The sequence below is a fragment of the Cinclus cinclus genome, chromosome 15 (assembly GCF_963662255.1).
Source record: "Cinclus cinclus chromosome 15, bCinCin1.1, whole genome shotgun sequence".
Taxonomy (NCBI): Eukaryota; Metazoa; Chordata; class Aves; order Passeriformes; family Cinclidae; genus Cinclus; species Cinclus cinclus.
The window spans coordinates 14,895,236-14,917,623 of NC_085060.1; the positions used below are offsets into that span (position 1 = coordinate 14,895,236).

At 45.4% G+C, this 22,388-nt stretch overlaps 1 protein-coding gene across 1 annotated transcript; it reads left to right on the plus strand.

Moving 5' to 3' along the window:
- The first annotated feature begins 5,587 nt into the window (after nt 1–5,587).
- LOC134050191 (transmembrane protein 182-like) lies at nt 5,588–20,127 on the plus strand. Its single transcript, XM_062503095.1, has 5 exons — nt 5,588–5,740; nt 8,316–8,433; nt 10,366–10,464; nt 13,026–13,163; nt 19,898–20,127. Exons 1-5 carry the CDS (start codon nt 5,588–5,590, stop codon nt 20,125–20,127), a joined length of 738 nt encoding a protein of 245 aa, XP_062359079.1.
- The last annotated feature ends 2,261 nt before the right edge of the window (nt 20,128–22,388 follow it).

A 22,388-nucleotide genomic window follows, 5' to 3' on the forward strand; every position in this document is an offset into this window, starting at 1 on the left:
TAAATTTCTCCTCAATTTCTGCACAGTAAATAGTCATAGGAGGATTTACTAAGGTGAGTCATTTTTATTCTATAGTGAGAGAGCAAAAACAAAATTAAATCAATTTGCTTGTCAAGGAGTTTTTAATCAAGGACAGAAACTGTGATTGGCTAATTCTTTATTGGGTTTTGTTTGGGGTTTTTTGTTTTTTTTGGTTTGGTTTTAAGCTTTTGCGTCTGAGCTGTGGTTTTTTTGTCCAAAACACCTGGGTGTTCTGTACCATCTTTGTCTTGCATCCATCCTTGTCATCTTTGTACAGCATCCATCATTTTTCTTGGCATCAGACACTTAAATAAGGAGTTTTTCCAATTGAGATTCCCATCAGTTTCTCTGCAATATCACTATGGATTATCAAGGACCTTATTAAATGATGGCTGTTTTGGTGGGAGTATATTTCTTTGTAATACTGTTGTAGGCAACAGAAGTGGTTCGGAGAATGCCAAAAAATTGAATGGAAATTTTAGCTGATGTGGAAAAAAAAAAGGTAAGAAAAATTCCTTCAATCTTTTTTTTTTTTTTTTTTTTTTAATTGTACATTTTAATCTTAATTCAGCACGAGGGATGTTTCCATGCTGGGATCTCCCAGCTTCTGGCAGTTCCAGAGGTTGCTGGCTCCAGGTGTGCATTGACTGCAGGGGCTGCTCCAGCCCAGCCCCACATTCCCATGCTCAGGCATGGCATCCTTCCTGGATCCCAGCCCATCATTTCCTTCCAGCCCCACTTTGAGTGCTGGGTCCAGCAATACCTCTCTGCTGCATGAACAATTTGCTTGATCTGCAGAGATATTCCCAGCAGGACATTTTTTCCCAATGAGTCACTCTGCCCTAAATTTAACCTTCTGGATACTGTGGATTTTTTCTTAAAATTTCTTTACAAAATATAAAAGCCTGGCTAAAGCTTTTATGAAGTATTTTCCAGTCACTTACTGGCCAAGCCCTCTGACTAGTTTGTATTTCAGCCCAGAATACCTTTGATAATCTTTGCCAGTATCCAGTGTTGGTGGTCTTAAAATTCTACAACCGAGTGGAAAACTGTTAAGTGCTCAGGCTTCAGAGCATGCCTAATTAATTCTTTCCAGGGTTTTAGTCCTTTAAAAAGTGTTAAAAACACGGATTCAGTGTATCATTGAATATTGCATGGTTCTGTGGAAATAAATTGCATCAGTTTGATTCCTTTAGGAGTTCAGAGAGTTTTTGCTCTGTGCTTACTCTGGAAGTTTACAGGAGTTTCTGGAAAGTTCAGGTTAAAATGGGCAAAAGTTGTTAATGAGGGGGAGCAGCTCGATGGCAAAGTGAGAGCCCAAAAACCACATCAGAAAACTCTTTGCAAAGGCATCAATCAGCTGCATTTGAAAATCAGGCAAAATCTCCTCTGTACTCAGAACTCCAAAAGCATTTCCTCATGTGAACTATAGTAGTTTTATTTTGAGCAGAAAACCACACTTGTGTTTATTTTATATCATGTCTGCTTAAGGAGATTATAATGACTTAATCCTGGAAAGGGCTTGCAGTGCTTGAGAAGCAGGTGAGGCAAATTTGAGCTTTTTTCTCTCCTGACATCAAGTCCTGGAGGGGATTCAGCCTCAGAAGAACCATTAAGGATCTTTCAACATCCAGGCTTATGTGCTTCTTCCAAGAGAGACGTGGAGACGGGAGAGATGAAAAGGAGCATATGATGGAGATGAACTGGAGATTATCATTTTAATGCAGAATTAAAGGGGCAAATGTCAGCATGAGTATCTATTGCTCTCCCTTCCAGCGCAGCTCAGACTGGGGGGTTGCTCTTTGTGAAACATTTGGGGATGTTGGTGGCTTTTCCAAGGTAAAGTTGGCAGTACTTGGGTGCTCTTCTCATGGTCTGGTTGGCTTTGCTGTCTTTGGTGCCTTCTTGTTCCAAAGTCTGGGGAGAAAAGAGTGAAGGAAGAGACTCAAGAGAGATTCACTCATGTGCCTAAGTAAACACCACGCAGGATGTCTTTTGGAGCAGGGCAGATCATAGAACCATGGAATCATTTGGTTTGGAAAAGCCCCATGGAGCCCAACCATACCCCCAGCACTGCCAAGGCCACCAGTGACCTGTGTTCCCAAATGCCACATTCACAGAGCTTTTAAATCCCTCCAGGGATGGGAGCTCCATCCCTGCCCTGAACAGACTATTCCAGGATTTCACCATCCAGGATCATCAGGCCAAGCTCCAGTGAAGAAAGGTCTGCAGATCTCCAAAGGGACTCAGTGAAATCTCCAAAGGCAGCCCTGGAAACTCATCTTTTTATCCAATTCCAAGAAATCCTCTGCTTTCCTCATGAAACAGTGAAAATATGTTGATCTATCTACATAAAATGGAAATTTTTTCTGTGAGCATGGATCAAACTACAGGAAATAACAACACAGACTGTGCTGATGGAGTCTTTGATCAATTCAAAGGTAAAACACCCAATTCTGTGAAAAATCTGAGCTGACTTGGCCCAGCTCCTTGCTAAAATATGTATGTTTTAGAGAGTCACAATTTTGGTTTGAAAGCTTAAGGGAAAACATAAAAAAAATCCTCAGTGTCAATTAGGAATTAATAAAATGCTTGGGATACAAGTTTCCCTTCCATCCACTGAAGTACTGGAGCTGCCCATGGTGGCTCTATCATTTGCCCTCTGTGGGTAAGAGGATGCTGAATGCAGGTCCCTGCTGGTACCAGGAGAGGCAAGGGAAGAAAGGAAGGGCACTTTTCCTTGGGAGTTAAATGGTATTTCTGTCTGCCTTGGCATGGAATGTGCTGCTGGGTGGTTAATTCGCCCCCCTGGCTTTGGTGTGGCATTCCAGAGATCCAACACCGGCTCCAAAGGACAAACATCATCATTACCACTTTCCACAGGCTGTGGGAGAGACCACACAGGTCTCATTGCCCAGGAATTTTTTGGATCCTGAAGGTGACGAGGACGTGCTTGGGGCTGTAACAAGGAATCACAGAATCATCCTGGAATCACAGGATGGTTTGGGTTGGAAGGGACCTTAAAGATGATCCAGTTCCAAACCCTGCCATGGGCAAGGACACTTTCCACTGGACTAGGTTGCTCCAATCCCTGTCCAGCCTGTCTTTGAAAAGAAACACCTGTCAGGAGTGGGATTTCAGTGCACAGAGAGACATTTCAACCTTGGAAACTCAATTCCTGTTCCACAGCCTCAGAATCTAGAGGATATTTGGCTGGGCACAAGGCATCCTGTGAAGAGCCAAGGCTGGGCACCAGCAATGTTCTGCCTCAGCCACACAGGGTTTTTCTGCCAGTGGGACCCAGAATTCCTGAGGACATTTCCAAATGGCAAACAGCACTAACTTGGGATGTGCAGTAGCACAAAAACAGCAGCACCAAATGCAGCTGGCTCAGAACATACCCAGAAATGTGGAAGTGTGCATTAATCCATTTTTAAAAACAAAAATACACAAGTGCCCACTTTGCGTTTTAATTTTATGTAATTACAGTGTGAGCTACAAAAAACAAACAAAAAAAAAAACAACACAACCCCCCCCCCAAAAAAAAAAAAAAAATTCCTCACTCCTGGTGTGCAAATTTGCAAATTCTTGTTTTCACCCAGCTCCTCTGAGCATTGCCAAGATTTCTGTCAGTCGTGTCCAGCTTTGAGGAGATCACAAGAAGAGATGGCAAACAATTGTCATTGTAACTTCAGACAGGTTTAGCCAGGATTGTGGTAGTTTCACGGCTGATTGGAATTGCACTAATTGATTATTTAAGTGATAGGTAAGCTGTATTTTTATATAATCAACTATTTTATGTTCACTACAAAGAGCAGCAGTGACAGGGAGATGGGTGTGTTATTGCTGTTCAAAACTGTGGAAAAAGAGTGAATATGCTGGGATGAGTTGGGAAAGGATAATTTGTGTAGGAATGGGATGAGTGGAGGTTTAGGGAGGGTCACAAGAACCTACATGGAAATCCCCAGCAGTAGCTGGGAGTGTTTCCAGTGGAATGGCAGGATGACGGCATGGACAGGGTGTGTTTATTCCTGCAGAATCCCAGCTCTGTGGCTGAGTTTTGACCCTGAGTGATGGTAAATCTGCACCTTGTCCCAGCTCTCCTTTCTCCCTGGGGCTGTGAAGGGATTCCTCTGGATCCTGGATCCTGTGGAATTCCTCACACGCTCACGATCAGGTTAAACCAGCAGCAACTCTGCCCCAGGTCACTGAGGGAGAGAGGTCCAATGTGTTATTTAACAGCTACCCCTGCAATTCTTAAGAAAGACAATGCTGAGGATAAAATAAATTATTATAATTTAAATTCTGTTGTGCTTATAGAAGCACATCTGAAGATGAGAACATTCATCACTCTGTATGCCTCAATAAGAAGTGCAGTCAAAATTTTTCCCAACCCTCTCCAGGTTCCCCAGCCAGTGTGCAGTTGCTTTGAGATACCCATATGTTCACAGATAAATTTAAATATTAAATTGATTTGGAAATTTATTTGGCAACACAAATTCCTATTGGGTAGGGAAGTCAACATCATCACCCCCCTCCCCTGTTTAGAGCAGATCATGACTAAGGCTGAGGTTAGAAACTCAGAAGTTGATTTTTGACTGTAATTTGAATTTCTTCTCCTAGCCTCCTGGCATGTCACAGGAATATAGTTATTGCCCTACAGAAATTATAATTTTCCTAGTCTGGCATCCCATTCCTGGCAGTGATCTACAGCAGATGCTCCAGTAGAAACAAAAAACATTAGGAAGCAAATGGCAGTGAAATTCCATGCAGGAATGTCCTTGCTCCCAGGAGACACTTCTCCCACAGCAGGCTGGGTGGGTGAGAAGGGTATGGATCCATATAATCCATTTTTCTGTGGCAGAAGGGAGAACATAATTTACAACTGCAGGACATCTCTGGTGCGTCCGTGTGTGCCCCTGGTTGGATGCTCCTTGTCCAGCTCCATGGGGACCTGCCTGGTGCAAACGTGTTGATTGCTGCCCTTCCCAGAGGGACTGGGATATTTAAGATATCCCAATGTTTTAATGTTTTTCTTGCAACCCTGGGGTTACCTTTTGTAAAAGCCACATCAGAGTTTTGCTCAAAGGAAGGAGGAGACGCAAATTCCAGAAGTGCCATTTGTGGGGACGCAGTGAGTGGTGTCACCACAGTGGCTGAGGACACCACGGGCTCCATGGTGTGGGGAAGACCTTTGAGTCCACCTCTGTTCATGGGAGGGATGGGAATAACTCCCTGGTGTCCTGGGAATTCTACACTCGTGACCCAGAGCCGTGTCCCGAGCTCCTCCAGCAGCAGCAGCCGAGTGTCCCCATGGATGGCTCGTGCTCTGCCTCAATGGCTGCTTGTCACGACCCTTAATGCCACAGCTGCTCCTTTACACCAGGTCATCTGCTTTTAATAGCCCTACTCCACCACCCACTGAAACTCACACCAGCCAGGAGATCATTATCCACATCCAAAAATAGCATTTCTCTGGCCCCGCTCTTCCAGAGACCCGGGAAACTTGGGGCTTTTTCCTCCTTTCCTGATTTCCAGCTGTGCTGGTTTTCCTCCCTGCTGCCCCATGAAGGCTGGAGCAGCCGCCCTGGCAGCTGGGATCCTCGGGGGCACCGGGGTGTTGCTCTTCCTCATCGCCTTTGGGACGGATTATTGGCTTCTGGCCACAGACACCTGCGGGGTCTTCGAGCATGGGAACAGCACTCTGAGCACCGGGGGGGTGAGCTCTGAAATCTTGTGCTTTAAAAGAACTTACCTAAATCATTTCAGATCTAAAATTTTGAAATCCGTGGTAATATTTATGCTCAGTGAGAGTGACCTGTTAATGTAAAATGTCAGCCTGAGGTAAAACTTAAAATTCTTTAAAATCCAACCTGGCTTTTCCATAATATTGAGCATTTTGACTGGAGCATTTTTGTCTATTATTTCCATATTTTGAGCATTTGTGTCTAGGAAACATTAAGATGACACCTCTGTAATCTGGCAGATATGAACATTATAGAATGAAAGGCAAAAATGTAAGAGCTTTAGTTGTTGACAGCATTTCCCTCTAAAGACAAAAGATATCTCCTGATATTTGCCATTAAAAGATTTCTCACTCTGTAGTTTCTTCATTTAAAACTAGTTCATGTTGAAAAATGTGGAGCTTGGCAATCACTTCCATCTGAAGTGATACAGCTGCAGCACAGACACCAAAGTGAACATCAGACACAGAGCAGAGGGGCTCCTGCTCATCCAACTAGTGGCCTGGATATCCTCAAAGTAAGATTTTTATAGGATTTCAGTTAGCAGGAAATGTAATTTTCAAGGGACAGCTTGATATTTTAGTGCTAAGGCCTGGTGTCGCTCATTTATGGATCCCTCAAGTTGGATTTTTGCTGCACTTGCTGTTGTCTAACTCTTCAATGAAATAACAACCAGATCAGTTCCTCGAGCCACCCACTCCCCCAAAATGTTTTTGTGCCAATCAATGTGTGGTTTCCATTACTAAAAGACAGGACGACCCTTGTTGTGTGCAGACTTTTTGTTACTTCAAAGTTCAATCCAATTAGGTTTGATTTTTTTCCTGGTGCGGTGAGTCACCCTGGGTAAGCGTCATGATGCCAGCAAGAAATATTTTTCTTTCATTTCAGAATCCCATAATCAAATGTAGAGTACTATTTGCTTGAGTCATGGTTCCAAATTACTTTCCCAACTTAAAAAATAAATAAAAAATAAAAAAAAAATATAAAAGCCTGGAGAAGTGAAGCAGAATACAGGGTCTTCTTTAGATTCAAGCAGCTCAGTAAAGCCTGGGGATGGAAGACACAGAGATGTGCCACTTTTTTTTTGTGCACTTGGGAAGTGGCAGTGTTAATTGTTTCACATTTTAGTTGTTTTTGAAAGTGGAGAGAGCAGAGATGATGCACTGCACGACACGAATAAGCATCTCAAACATTTCAGAGAGGCTCTTGGCCAAGTGTTGGGGAGCCTGATGCTGAGGTAGTGACTTCAAAAGCACTAGGCAGAAATAGGAACTGCTCTTACTCTTCCCTCAGCTACTTTATTTCTATTTCAGACACTGTTTCTATTATTTCTATTTCTGTTACTGGTTGTGGATAACAGGCTCTGTTTCTACCTTCTCTGCCCTTTCTTAAGCTGTCAAATCCTGTCCCTTCCAGATAAGGATGGGCTGAGTCTCTGGCAAACTCAGTTAAATGTGCTGGGGATGCACCAAGTCAGAGCCACCAGCTGAGGAGGTTTCAGGGCTGAATGTTCCCCTTGTCATAGTCAGGATTTTATCCTGAAAGTAAAAGGAGAATTGGGTCAGAGCTCTGGAAGCTGCTGTAATGAGATACATAAAAACATGGAGGTGACAGAAGCAGAAGATCTCTGGGCAGAACTTAGAGCCCCTTCCAGTGCCTAAAGGGGCTCCAGGAGAGCTTGAGAGGGACTTGGGACAAGGGATGGAGGGACAGGACACAGGGAATGGCTTCCTACTGCCAGAGGGATTCTGGGGAGAAATTCTTCCCTGTGAGGCCCTGGCACAGGGTGCCCAGAGCAGCTGTGGCTGCCCCTGGATCCCTGGCAGTGCCCAAGGCCAGGTTGGACACTGGGGCTTGGAGCACCCTGGGATAGTGGAAGGTGTCCCTGCCCATGGCAAGGGGTGGCACTGGATGAGTTTTAAGGTCCCTTCCCATCCAAAGCTATTAACCTGTGACAGGGTAGCACCTCTAGCACCTCCCTGCTGAGTCCCATCTCCTCTGGTTCACAGGACAGATTCCTCCATGGACCTTCCCCATCCATCATAAAACTTAATTTTGTCGTGGTCCTGTCTCCTTTACCAAACTCTGTGGGAGGAAGATAAAACTGGTTTTGAGATAATTTTAATAAATCCCTTGGTAAATCTGCTATGACTGAACTTTGCAATATAGTCCTTTCAGGAAAGACCAAAACCTTGTGCTCGCAGGTCTGGTCTTGGGGTTGGAGGAAGGAGTTTGGGAAGTAGGAAACACCCAGAAGGCCCAGCTCCCTGAAATTCCCATCCAGCTCTAGCCAGCAGGGGCTTAAGGGCAGCAGAGAAGGTGGCAAATGGTTTGTGCAGGTCTGCAGGACAGTTTGCTATCAAACATTTTGTAACTGTGACATGGCAGAAAGTCAAGGACAGCAGCTCCTCCATGTTCCCCAGTCCCCCCAAAACTGTCTCAAAAAGCAAATGAAAATAAAAAATTGAATCAATGTCTGTCTTAAGCAAAGCATACTCTCTTGGTACCATGATCTCCCCTGTTTCAGCCTGGACTTTCATTCCTCTCCAGGCTGAAACTCCAACAGATGTTGGGAAGGAGATCCTCACTTTCCACCATGAGGGCTTCTTCTGGCGGTGCTGGTTCTTTGGCGAGGGCCACTCTGAGACCATCTGGACCTTCTGGTACAGTGAGTACAATGCCACCATCCGTATCCACAGCGTTCCCTCACAGTTTGATGGGGAGCAAACACAGGAGTGCTCCCAGGGATGCAGACAGTTTTTATTTCAGTTTTGTCATTCTCATCTTCTGTCGAAAGCAAACCCAGCCCACTCTTTTTGTGCCCTTTCTGTGCTCATTTTTTTGACTTGGGTTTTGCCCTCAGAGGTCTGTTCACAGAAATGCTGCAACCTCTTGAGGCCATTTAATTTATCACCTACAAAGTTATGTGAAGTGGTGGCTTCCACCACCAAGGAGAACCCTTCCTTCTTCCCCCTCCCTCCCTCCCTCCCTCCCTCCCAGTAACTCCTGAGGTTTGTGTTCAGCCAAGTTCTGTAAGTGTGAGCCCATGCCCTTCCTGGCATTGCTCTTCTGTCCCTGTTTTCTGACTTCCAGGTGCTCAGCATTCCCAGCTCCCACTAATTTCAGCACTTTTGTGGTGTCCCTGGGTGCTCAGGACCAGTGGCACACCATGGAAAGCCATTTTACTTTAATATCTCACTTTTTTTTTTATTTTTTTTACTTTTTGACATCATTGAAATGGCACTTGAGTATGAGCAGAGTGGCATGCAAAATCTTTTACTTTTTGAAAAACACATTCACTCTTCAAAACCAAATTGAAGGAAAGAGTGAAACCTGTTCTGTGGTTGGTGCCAACCTAGTGGCCCTCGTGCAGTGAAGGGTTAGCCCAGTGAACCAGGTGCTCCCAGCAGGAATAGGAAAGGAGTGAGACCACACCAGGCACCAGCCCTGCTGGAGGCCACAACTCCACAGTAGGATGTGGGATAAAGCCCCTCAGATTTTAAATAAGTTCTGCGAAGGCTTTAAACACCACAAAAACTTTGGCCCTGTGCCCTTGGTGGAAGATGCTCCTGTGGTTGTGGAGCAGCACAATCATGTCAGAGGGCACTTCCCTGCAAATAATGCAGGTTCCCACACTGAATTTACTCTGCAGTGATTAAAATTTCAAATGACTTTGCTGTCCCCCAGCCCCTGACCTGTTTCCTGTAAAATCTTGCAGGAATTCTTCCCGCCACCCTTCAACTGAACAATGGGAGGTTTTTCACACGGGAAATTTGTGATAATAAAGGACAGGCTTGAGACAGGGAGTTTGGTACTGAATTACATTATATGGAAATACATAATATAATTTACCTGAAGTAAAATGAGTCACTCTGATAACTGGAAAATTTTTTGCTACTTCTTTAGGTATTTATTATAATAGGATTGATCATGGCAAATTAATTTGCTGCTCTTGTGGATGTAATAATTAATTCAATAGGTATTCCATAGTCAATTTAGCATGAACTAATGTCCACCTATTATAAAGTGCTCCTTTGAGCTGGGGAACATATTTAAATAAGTGGCCAACCATTAATTAATTCATTTAACATTCATTCTATTACTGTTAATCATGATAAGCCTCAGTGGTATTAATATTGATGGGCCACTTCCATTCTAATTGTGCTTTTCCTTCTCACAAGCTGGAGGTCTTGGAAGCACCTTGTTCTGGTACCCAAACATTTTGACCCTTCCAGGTGGTCAGGGACATTCTCTGGGGGAAAATGGCAACAAGAATATTGACACTGACTTCAGTTGTTCCATCTTTCATTATTTTTGTCCACCTCACACTCAGGTTATGAAAATGAGAAGATGTGTAAGAAGCAGTCTCAGATTCTCTGATATCTCTGCTCTTTCATAATTCTTATTTCTATTTTAATTTTTCTCTCTAACCAAGATTTATTATCTTTTCTTTTCCTCCCCAGCCTTCTGATTTCGCTGAGGGTTTTGCAGGTTTTGCACAACAGTACATCACCACATCACCATCTCAGTACTGTAACTGATTTTGCAGGAAATAAAAGCAAACAGGAATGAAATTCTTCTTTTTCTTCATCTTTTCCAGCCAGCCAAGCACACCCCAAGTTCTGCATGCATGGCTACCTCTTCCCCATGCCCATTGCTGTGGGACCTTTCCCCCATCCCTCCTATGACACAACCGCAGGTGAGTTTCTTTCCTTCTCCCCCAGCAGCTCCTTTTCCGAGGGATCATTTGGGATGTGTGCGAGCACTGTGGTTCTCCTGTTGGAAATTCACACGGCCAAGCAAGGCCAGCAGCTTTGGAGAGCTCCTTCACAAACCAGCCCTGCTTTACTGACTGCCCCAAGAACACGATGAGAGGCTCTCTCCTGTTTTCTCTCCTCTGTGCTGGGATGGGCTGCGCTCCCTCCCCCTGGGTGCTCAGCACCTCCTCCTCTGAGCAAGGCAGGAGAAGTCCCTTCCCTCCCATCTCCTCACTCGTTGGGAAGAGCTGGAGCCCGATGACCCAAACCCAGCCTGAGTGCTGCCTCAGTCCCACAGTCTGGTCTCCTGGGATAGCTCAGGTGTTGATTCGTTGAAAGACAAAATAAACAAGCACTGGAAAATTGGTTGAAGACCAAATTGTTAGAAAATCCACGTAAGTGACTGGCTTATTTTTAAAGCACTGAACACTAAGGAGTTGGAGAGCTCCCTTTCAACTGGGTCCCTTTTTATTTATGTTTCTCTATATTTTCTGAGTTCTTTAATGAATCAGCTGCTGTTAGGAATTTTAATTTGCTAAATTGGTGGCAGCAGTTAGAATTAATTCAATGATCTTTTTTGAAATGAATTGATTTCTTTAAATAGTGTGCATCAGTCTGCCTTGCCTCTGGGGATGCAGGGCAGACGTTCTGCACAAACAAACATCTTGACCTTTTCCTTAGCCTTTAGTAGTTAGTTTTTTTAGCCTTTTTTTTTTTTAGTTTTTATTTTATTATTTTTTCAATGAAAAATTAATTAAAAATAAAAAATATTGCCAGTAGGAGCATGTGAGGGGGAGCAGCTCGTTTCTTTGGCTGTGCTGTGCAGAATTCCTGTCCCGGGGAACGCTCCATGGTGTCAAATGGATACGAGGGACCTGTGGAGGGAGGAGGAGGAGCTGGGGCAGGATGTGCAGCAAACACGCGGGATAAGAAGTGGGATTGTTTTTGCTTGGGAGAGACGGGCACAGCGTCCAGGTTCTGGATGATCCTGCTGATAAACACACGCACTATTTTTTCCGTCCTAAATAAAGGGCTCTGGAGGCATCTGTCACTGCCTGTCCCAGCATTTCACTGTCCCAGCTGTGAAACCCCCCCCAGCTGCCACCCAGATGTGTCCCCTGGCACACTCCCAGCACCACCTCGATATTCTCTGAGGTTGTTTTCCGACCTTAATGGTTCTGTGAAGGTGCCGGGGATACGGGGCTGCACCCCGGGCTCTGCCTGTCCCCATCACCTCTGGGAACGTGGGGGTGGCTCGGCCTCCACTTTTTTGGGCATGGACAACACCGGGCTCCTCTCCTGCCCCAGTCCTCTGCAAAGCCCTTACGGGGAGCAGCTGCTTCTGTGGTTAACTCCCTTTTCTTTCTAACCAGTCCATCCTCATTTGCAACCGCTGACAAAACAGGAGGCTGTCCAAGGAGAGGGGTCCTCCAGCTATTACCTGCTCCAGAGATAATTCTGCCTTATCTGCATCCTCTTAGGCTCCCTGAGAGAAACGGGTGACGGGAGGTTAAACATGAAAATGAATTCTGTGGTTTTGGAGAGTTCAAGATACTTATCTCTCCCTAAGTGGCTCTCTTGACAAAATGGTTTCAAATGAGGAAAACGCATCTTCTCTGTATCATTTTTCTTTCAAGTGTGAATCATTTCAGCACTACCCACTTGCTCATGCTCGGCTTAAATCGAACTGGAGCTTCTGGAAAATGAGTGGCAGGGCGAGATATGGTGGTCCAAGGGATGGGATAAATCAGGGGATGGGGAGCAGGGTATCAGAGGGTCTCTGCTGGAAGACCTCTACCTTTTGGATAAGGTTTATGGTGGTGTTTGCAAGACATTTGGCTGCTGGGAGACTTAAATGAGTGTGCTATATGCCATCCTGTTCCATCTGTGGGATGTGATGGACCAAGCTTGCTCAGCTCTGCCAGGGGTGGTTGTATGGAGTAGTAGCCAAACCCCCAAACTCCTTGGATGGAGAGGCAGCTTCTCTCCTGCCCCAGAGTCAAACAAGGCCATTAATGGGGGACCTCATGAGTTCCTGTTTCCCCTGCAGTCCTGCTAGCAAACACTGCTTTTATTTTAAACCACGAGCCTGGCACCTTCCTGAAGTGTTAATTAAAATGGAACAAAGCTGTGGTCTGAATCCACTTCTCCAAATTTTGCTTTCCTTTCTTGCCAAGCTTTTCCAACCTCCCCCAGCACAGCTAAGAGCGGCGTCCTTTCCTCCTACCCCTTTTTTTGGTGTGCTTCCCTGGCAAACCTTCCCAACCCTTTGGCCTCATTCCAGTCCCATTTTGTAGGGCATGACATTCCCCCTGAACCCGTGGCTTTTCCAGGTGCCCTGGCAAAGCCGGAGCCTCAGCTCTGCCTGACACAGCAGCATCACAAGTTGTTGTTTTTACCATTGTTAAAGCAGGAATTAAACATGGCATCATAAAGAAAAAGATTTCTGAGGTTGAAGAAAGCCTCTTATCCTCCCCTTTCACTGACTTTGCTCCTGTTGCAGTGTACAGAGGTTTTTGGACGGCGTTCATCCTGCTGGCCGTGGCCGCCGGGCTCGTGGGGGGACTCCTGCTGGTGTGTGGGGTCCCCTTCTCCAGCCCCCACTCCTACAAAGTTGGGGGAGGATTCCTGCTGCTCTCAGGTGAGGGGACATGGCCGGGGCAGGGTGGCTCTGGAATGGGGGCAGGTGGGGATGGAGTGCTGCCATGGGAGATGGGGCTCTGATGGGAGCAGCAAATGATTCCCCACTGGAATTAAACCCCGGGAGCTCTGAGCAACCTGGTCCAGTGAAAGGTGTCCCTGTCCTTTATGGTCTTTAAGGCCCCTTCCAACCCAAACTATTCTGTGATTCAGTGCTCAGCCAGGCTTTAGCAACTTAATCCTTAATCCTAGCGAGGCTGAGATTTTTGAAAATCACTTTGTTTTTACTATTCCTCCATGCAACCCTTTTCTTTCAGTAAAGCCTGCAGGTGTGTTTAGCTTGGGCAGCATCAGCCCTGCTCAGTTCCCCAAAGTCAGGGTTTGCATTTGGGCTGCTCCTGCCTCTGCTGTTAGCTTTGATAGAGCTGGAAACCCTCAGAGTGATGAAAGGCGAACCCAATGATCCAAAATGGGAGGGCTGGCTTAAGGAGACCTGAAAAGATGAAACGATGGCACTGCGGGAAAATGAATTAAAAATAGGCATTTATTCATTTTCCCCACTGCTGTTACCAATAATTCCACTGAATTATCACTTGGGCTTTTTCTTTTTCTGTATTTGAGAAGAAGAACTGGCTTCAGTAGTAGAAATGCTTGATTTATACCAGTGACTCAAACTCAGAAAAAAGCTCTTTTATGACTCAAGCAGCCACAGGCTGGAGCTCAGTTAAACTACAAAAAGTGAAGAACTTCGTAATGAAATCAGGCCTTTCTCTGAAAAACCACTGCTTAATTGCAGATCCTTCACCAGCTCCTGCTTCCTCATATCTGACATAAATCACATGAAGCACTGTCTTTGCTCTCAGTTCATGGTTTAAGTGAGCCCAAATTGGGGGGGCTGCAAACATTAGTGAAAATATTTAACAAGAAAGGTCCTGGCATTGACCCATGTCCTCAGCTGCCACATCTATGCAGGTTTAAGTTCCCTCAGGGATGGTCATTCTACCCCTGCCCGGGGCAGCCTGTGACTGAGATGGACAATGCTTTCCATGAAGAAATTCCTGCTGCTGTCCAACCTGACCTCCCCTGGCCCGTCCTGAGGCCGTTCCCTTTCCTCCTGTCCCTGTTCCCTGGAGCAGATCCCAAATCCCTTCTGGCTGTCCCCCCCATGTCAGGGAGTTGTGCAGAGCCACAAGGTCCCCCCTGATCCCCCTTTTCTCCAGGCTGAGCCCCTTTCCAGCTCCCTCAGCCCCTCCTGGTGCTCCAGCCCCTTCCCTGCTCCATTCCCTTCCCTGGGGTCACTCCAGCCCCTCCGTGTCCCTCTTGTCCTGAGGGTCCCAGAGCTGCCCCCAGCACTGGGGGTGTCCCTGCAGTGCCAGCACAGGGGACAGCACTGCCCTGACCCCCCTGGACACCATTCCTGATCCAAGCCAGCTGCCTTGGGCTTCTTGCCCATCTGAGCACCCCTGGGTTTGTGTCCAGCCCTTTGTAACCAGCACCCCCTGGACCTTTTCCACAAACAGATTCCCAGCCATGCTACCCCAAAGCTGTAGTTTTCCCTGGGGTTGTTGTGATCCCAGAATGAATAATAATCCAAGGGCTGTACCAGGGCAGGAAGCTTTCTCTTCCCATCTGTAGTCCAGGCTCCCAGGAGGCAGCAGATGTCCCTGAGGAGTGTGTCCAGCCTGCAGAAATATCACAGGAAAGGATGCCGAGTAATACTCAACTCTTCCTTTTTTTTTTCCTCATTGTTTTTCCACTTTATTTGACTACTCCTTGATTAAAAGGCTGGGGCTTCGAATGTGACACTTTTTAGAAGAGCTGATTATGCATCACATAAACCTCTTGGCATTAGACAAAGATGCTGCTGTTAAAATTGAAGTTTGTATTAATGCAGCTTCAATCTGAACAGCAATCATTGTTATTAACAGTCATTCGGGGGAACGAGTTCATCTGGAAGACACTTCTTACTATATTTTCCATTCAAATGATAGCAGAAGGATTCAATGTGCTTTTCAGCAAAGTTTCCTTAGTGTTTCCTTAGTGATCCTTTTATTTGGGGGGTTTTATCCTGATCTCAGACCTCTGGGTGCTGCTTGGCCCCGGCTTCTGGATGGATTTGGGTTGCATCTCTCCATGGTTATTTTCTCATTATCCCTTTAAAAAATATTTTGCATAATTGCACTTAGCAGTAGGAACAATGGATTTAACACAGCCTCAAGTCCCCAGCCATTCCTTTCCTTCAGAGAGCAGAGCGGGATGTGCAGGGATGATGCAGAAGAAAGCCCCTCTTGTCTTCTAATCATGGCCTGCAGGTCAGTGTTAATTAACCTCCCCTGCAGAAAGGATCTCTCCTTGAGGAAGTGTGAAAAAGCTGGCAATCTGCGGAGTGGGAATGTGGTCTGGCAGTCGGAATGGGAGATGGAGTACCAGGACTGAGGGATGTCCCGGCCTCGCTTTGCTCTGCCCACCACCTCCCTACTTTTGGGAGAAGTCCTGGTTATTCATTGCAAAATGACATCACTTTTCCCACCAAAAGGCTCTAAAGACACGACTGGTGCAAATGCATTCCCAGACATTTATGGATGACCAGCCTGCTATGGTCCAGAGGAGGGTTGTGTGTCCATCTGTCACTGGGGGAATCCAGCTCCGAAGGGTGAGGATTGTTAAGGCTCAGCTGCATCCCTCTGGATTTCCCTGAGATGCCTTTTATTTCCTGTACATTCCAGAAAGCAAATCTGACCGTGCCAGCTCCCATAACCAATGGACTGCTCTGGGAGGTGTTACTGGGAGCCCTTCCAAAGCATTGGAGCCACTCCTCTGGATTTTCTTCACTGGGTGACTTTGGAAGGAGCCAGAGCCCATCTGACATTTGCTGGTGCTGCCTTTGCACATCCACAGCCCCAGATGAGCAGTTTTCCCCGCCAGCCTTGTCCCAAAAGGACTTGGAATACATGAGTCATCATTCCATCTCGGAATGAACTTCAGCGCTTCCAAGGGGTGGCAGATCCTGCCTGGTCCCTGATTGTCCCTTTGTTTCAGTAGTCAGAGGTTGGTTAATTGTCACTACAGTGTCCCCAAGAGGGCTGGGTGAGCTCTGTGCTGCAGCTTCTGGAAGCTCTTTGAGCTGCTGAGACAACTTTGCTTGTGACCCTTCATTTTTCCTACCTTGTGCTCCTTGGTTTTCTTTTCCTCTGGGAATTTTAGAGACCAAACTTAGAAGTGCAGCACTGGCACAGGTTACCCAAAGAGGCTGTGGATGCCCCATCCCTGGAAGTGTTCCAGGCCAGGTTGGTTGGGCCTTGGAGCAACCTGGGATGATGGGTCACATCCCTACCCACCGTGGGACCAACTTGTTCTTCAGCATGACCCAACAGCATGGAAAAAAGGGCAGATTTTCCAGCCCTGTGAGTTAAAGTGATGGATTTTTTTTTTGCTCAGACTCTGCTTCCCAAATGGAGCAGCTCTACTCTGGCAGTCTCGAGCTCTCCATGTGCAGTGAAGGCTGACAGTTATGGAAGGGCAGCTGAAGGTCACCCCTCCATTTCAACATTATTAACATCCTTAAGAGGCAACGAGTGAGAGAGGAGAACGAGTCAAAGTTCATTATTCTCCTAATTAGCAGATTACACAAAAGTTCAGTAGCTTCCCCAGAATAAGAGTTAAAGATTGAGTTCACTCACCTGTCCCCACAATTAGCAGCTATAAAGGTGTCACAAGGAAATAAAGTGAGAGAAAGGAAAAGCTCTGCTTCAATTTGCCCACACAGAAGACACAGCTCGCTGGGAGAGGGGGTTGGAGCTCCAGGCTCCTGGATCTGCAGTGCACAAAGGAGACAGATTTAATACCCCTCTGCAATTTTCTGGCAATTAGCCCCTCCCCAGAAGATGCTGTTGACCTCATCAGCCTGGAGATGGAGTTTCGCAGTTAATTTTTCCCAGTACCAACCTAATGAACAGAGGCAAAGGGGGAGAAGGAGGCAAGGAAAGAGATCACCTGGGGAATTTTCCAGTGGAGAAAGCACAGGGATGCTGAGAGATGCTTGATGATGTCTTCACTTACCTAAACCCAATACACACCCTGTGTCTCAGGTGTGGGTGCCAATGCCAGTGTCATGTTTAGGACAGAAAAGTACTTCTTTCAGTTTTTCATTTTAATGCCCAAAGCAGGAAACAGTCTGTGTCTCTGCATCCAAAGCTGGCATGAAACAAAGATAATTTTCTGCTGTGTCCAACACTGAAAGTCCCAGAAAGGAGGGGGAAAGTGTTCAACAGATGAAAAATCCCAAATGAAGCAGCATTTCAAAATAAAAATGCCAAACACTTTGGTAATATGAGAGTGAAAGATCCTGATTTGATGAAGAGGCTGCGGCTGGCTGTAAGTGTGACAAATTTTAGGCAGGTTCAGGTGCACCTGTGATTGCTCCAAACAAGCATTTCTGGCTGCGCAGATTTCGGTGAGCTGCCCTTCCTGAGCTCCCACCATCCTTTGGCTGCACCTGCCTTTCTGATTTTCTCTTCCCACCGAGGACATGGTGTAAATCCCAGGGATTCTTCATCACTCGGCTGTAATTATTCCAGGGAAGGAGGCTGCTTGCTTCACATATTCTTGTCATTTGCCCAGAGTGTGAAAACACTCTTAATTTAGATGCCATGGCCATGCCATCACCTCCAGTACCTGTTTAATAATAAATCCTTCCGTGCCAAGACCTGGAGCGTCTCCTGAGGCCAGAGGAGGGACCAATTCCCATTCCTTATCTCCTGAAGAGGTTGGGGATGGTGCCACCCACACATGGGACTTCCCGCACCCTCCTCAGTAAGAACTGGAAGGTTTTGATCTGATTACTTAAAAAAATGAGACTTAGGCCATCTAAATTGTCCTGGGAGAAATCAACACAGAATTCCTGGTTACTTAAAGCAAAATTCCAAAGTACTTTTCCATACCCACGTTCTCTGTCCCACCGGGGCTGCGCTTTCATTTGTGTCTCTTATGGTAGGTATTATAAGTTAATGAAATAGAAATTGATCTTTAAAGGAGCACTTTTCAAGGTTCAGTTGCTATCTAATTAATTTAATTTTAAATTACATCAGTAATAAAGACTTAATTGCCTTCTTATCAATACATTGTATTTCATAAAGGACATGTGACTATTTGAACACGCCATGGCTTTCTTATAGTAGAATAATTGGTATTTTAAACATACAACTATCATAGTAAGTGTAAAATATTTATTTGTGCACTTAATTTCAAGTGGTATCAAAACCTCAATGAACATGCAAATGTTCCAGCAGCTGCTGTTTAACTCCTTGCCTGCCTCTCCAGGAAAAACAAGGACTCCTCCACGTCAGAGAGAATGGCTGGAATATCACTGTGGGGTGATGTAAAGAGTATTTGCACGGCTACAACAATTTTTGATTGATAAGATTGCATCTTTTTAGGGCATGGGAGGCAGTTTAGTAAACGTGACAGCTTAGGGTAGGGAACTGCAACTTCTGTCTCATTCCTAGTGAGGACTTTGAAGCCTCTTACCTTCATGTGAGTCTTATTTTTGTCTCAGAGATGTTTTTATAACCATTATAAACAGAATCACAGTAAAACATGGATGTGTTTTCTCTGGCTGAAGATTCAGTAACCTCCCTAAGCAGATAAATCAATGTCAAGCTTTACACCTTTCCTTTCCTTAGCACAAGAGCTGGATTTTGGAGTGCATAAGCTGCCAGGAAGAATAATTAAATACACCACAACTACCTTTGATTTAAAAATGGCAAGGGGAGAAATTAAATCCTGCAGAAGCCACAACACATCCACAGAACTGTGTGGTAACTTGTCAACTAAATTAATTTCGAGCAGTTCACTTCAACCATAAAAATAATATAACCTGTAATGTATTTCTTTCATATAAGTGTGTGTGTGTGTGTGTATACATGTTATACAGCGCCATTTAAAAATAGCAGCTTCTACCTGTGAAGTAGCAAGATCAGATATTTCTGAACTGCTTTCAGACCTGTCATCACACCGTCACTACTTAGCTTTAATAGATGTTGAGTTTAAAATGCACCATAGAAATATATATTTTTTAATGAGTAAATGAGATTTGGGCCACTCTGTTTTTTGTCATCTGCTTCCAGCCTCATGGCATAAGCTGCTTATTACTCTTATTATTCTGGTATTTAGTGGCCCATCTAAGATTAATATCTCATGGCCGTGTGCCTTTCCCGCCCCATCATGTGCTGGCCCTGCAGGCTCAGCTGGCTCTGGGGGTGGCAGTACCAGAATTTTGCCATCAGCAGGATTTATCATGGCATCTTTGCATCCCTAGTGGGGATTGGCTATGACACTGCTTGGAAGGGTAGATACAAAAAAAGGAAGAAGTAAGTTTTGGTGTCTCCTCATTAATAGCTGAGAAATTAAAAGTGAAATAGATGAAACATCCCACCTTTGAGAAAGGAATGCTGGGAACATCAGCCCTGCTCTGGTGGTTTCTCCATGGCCTTATCCTGCTGCAGCAGAGCCTTCAGAAGTGCTGGTGGTCAAAGCACAAGGTGTCAGAGGCAAGAACTGATCACTGTGGTGTGTGGCTCTCCCATGGCCTCAGCTTCCACAGCAACCTGCAGAGCAAGAATTCTGCAACACAAAGCTTTGATGCAGAGCGTGGACGAGCAGCTGTTGTGATCTTTTCTCACCTTTATTCCTGTATTTCATGCACAGACAATAGCTCAGTTTTGTCTCTCTTCCCAGGGGGTTTGTTTCTCCTGCTCGTGTTTCTCTTTGTGATGTGGAAGGAGTTTGCAGCTGACTTTCAGAAGTACATCCTGCTGGAGAGGAGTGAGAGGTGCCTGGAGGATGTCCCTGTGCACGTCTACTATGGCTGGTCCTTCATGTTCGCCGCTGCCGGCGTGCCCCTGGTGTTACTCTCTGGACTGCTCTTCTTCCTGGTGGGCAGAGACATTATGGATTCCCTGCAGTAAGAGGAATGTGGAGAAGGCTTTGAGAAAATTGGTGATGCTCCTTGTAAAGAAACACATCCAAGTTTTGAGGGCTTGATCGTTTTTGTAGCTCTAATTGTCAGGGTAGGTTACACTCACTCTCATGGGGAGGCAGGGATGGAGCACTGAGCATCCACAGAACCCCAGGATGGTTTGGGTTAGGAGGGGCCTTAAAACCCATCCCCTGCCATGGGCAAAGACACCTGCCCCTATCCCAGGTTGCTCCAAGCCCCATCCAACCTGGCCTTGGGCACTTCCAGGGATGGGGCAGCCACAACTGCTCTGGGTACACTCTGCCAGGGCCTCCCCACCCTCACAAACAGGAATTCCTTCCCAATATCCCATCTCTTCCTGCCCTCTGGCAGTGGAAGCCATTCCCTGTGTCCTGTCCCTCCATCCCTTGTCCCCAGTCCCTCTCCAGCTCTCCTGGAGCCCCTTCAGGCCCTGCAAGGGGCTCTGAGCTCTGCCTGGATCCTTCTCTTCTCCAGGTGAGCACCCCCAGCTCTCCCAGCCTGGCTGCAGAGTGGAGGTGTCCAACCACTGCCCATCCCAAACCAGCCCCAGCTGAACATCCAGCTCCAGCCTTTTTTCCACTTTGGAGATATTTCAGCACGTTGCTGGGGTTTGCACCAGTTTTCTCAGCAGCCCAAGGGAAAGCAGCACTCTGTCAGCAGAGCTCCACATCCATATTCAGCAGAGCTGGAGTTTTACAGCATTCCCAGCATCCTGGTTTCTTGTAAAAGGAAATCGAATCTGGCTGCAACGGTGCAAGCAATAATGTCTCATTCTAAAAAGCAATTAAGGATGATTTTTTTTTCTTAGCTGGCTCTAATTGACATCAAAGGACAACTATTTTAATGGGATGTCGGGAAACATGAGAAACTTTTCCTTCCTTAAAAGCCCTGATTCTGAAGATGCAAATGTACCTGGTCCTAACCTAACTTTCAATAAGGGAATAAACTAATTTCTGTGGCTTGAAACATAACATGAATTAATTAGTATTTCTTTACAGCAGTGCTTTACTCTGCATTTAATATTTTCCCTGAATGTAGTTTTGTGGGGATTCCCAACCCAAAACCTCAAAGGTGATCCCAGTTGAGGGAAAGGAGGGGGACAAGAGCATGATATTGTCATATCACCTTGGGTTGTGCCTGTGCCCCATCAGCTCTTCACTATAAATTCATTATAAATTAGTTTTGAATAATTTTTGATCATTCTTCTAATTGAACATTTTCCCTGCATACAGTCTGGGGAAGTTTCTCAATGCAAAACCTGAATGATGGTAGGAGCTGGAGTGGGGACAATAGCATTGGCCTACTTTTTGGCTTTGTTTTGGTTGCCCTTTCGGGCAGCTCAGCTGGGTCCTTGTATTCTATAGACACCTCACAAGAGTCAGATTCAAAAAGACAAATTATATAGCACTTAAATACATTTAAATTCTTGTAGTCACTCAGGTGGCTGGCTTGTGTGTCAGTGACCCTAAGAAAAGCAATCACCTCCTAATTCTCCACCCTACAAAGAGCAATCACCTCCTGAGTCTCCACCAAACTATCTGGGGGTGAAATAATTTGTCCTGAATATGCAGAGATTTGTAAAGACACTTGAGAAATGACAAAGATTTGATCTTGTCATGTGTTTTTCGGGCTGGAGTGTGATGCTTTGAAGTAGTTTGTTGGGTCCTCGCTTGCTGAGCTCATTTGCATAAATTTTAAATCAAACTTCTCAAAACGCGCCGTTCTCGTGGATGTCAGAGTTTGTGCTCAACTCACATCTCCCAAGCTTTATGTCACACTATTGACTCAGTGCAGTTAATTAATAATGGAATGTAAATCTCTGCTAGGAAGCGCTGAAGATTGTTGGCAGTGTAAAAATGTTTGTTAATGCTCTTCCTACAATATTATTCAAGTCTGGCGTTTCTTTCCTTTCGGAGCAAGTTCTAATTATTCTTTTACAAGATTCATGGCATACACAGAGTGAGAAATTGTAATTCCCCCATGTAAAGATTAGTTCTTTCATATGAATAGCAGGCTTGGGCTACAGTTCTTAAGCAATATCCACACTGTTTTCCCTTAATAAAACTTTTGTTTGAATAGGATTGGGATGTGCAGGTAAAAATCATGGGTTTTCCCAGTGAGTGGATGTTTCATGACATTCCCAAATACACAGATGTTTTAGTGTTTTATTTGGCCGTTCTAAACTGTGGGTTTTTTCCCCCTGATTTTCCTTGGGTTATGCCTGTTCCC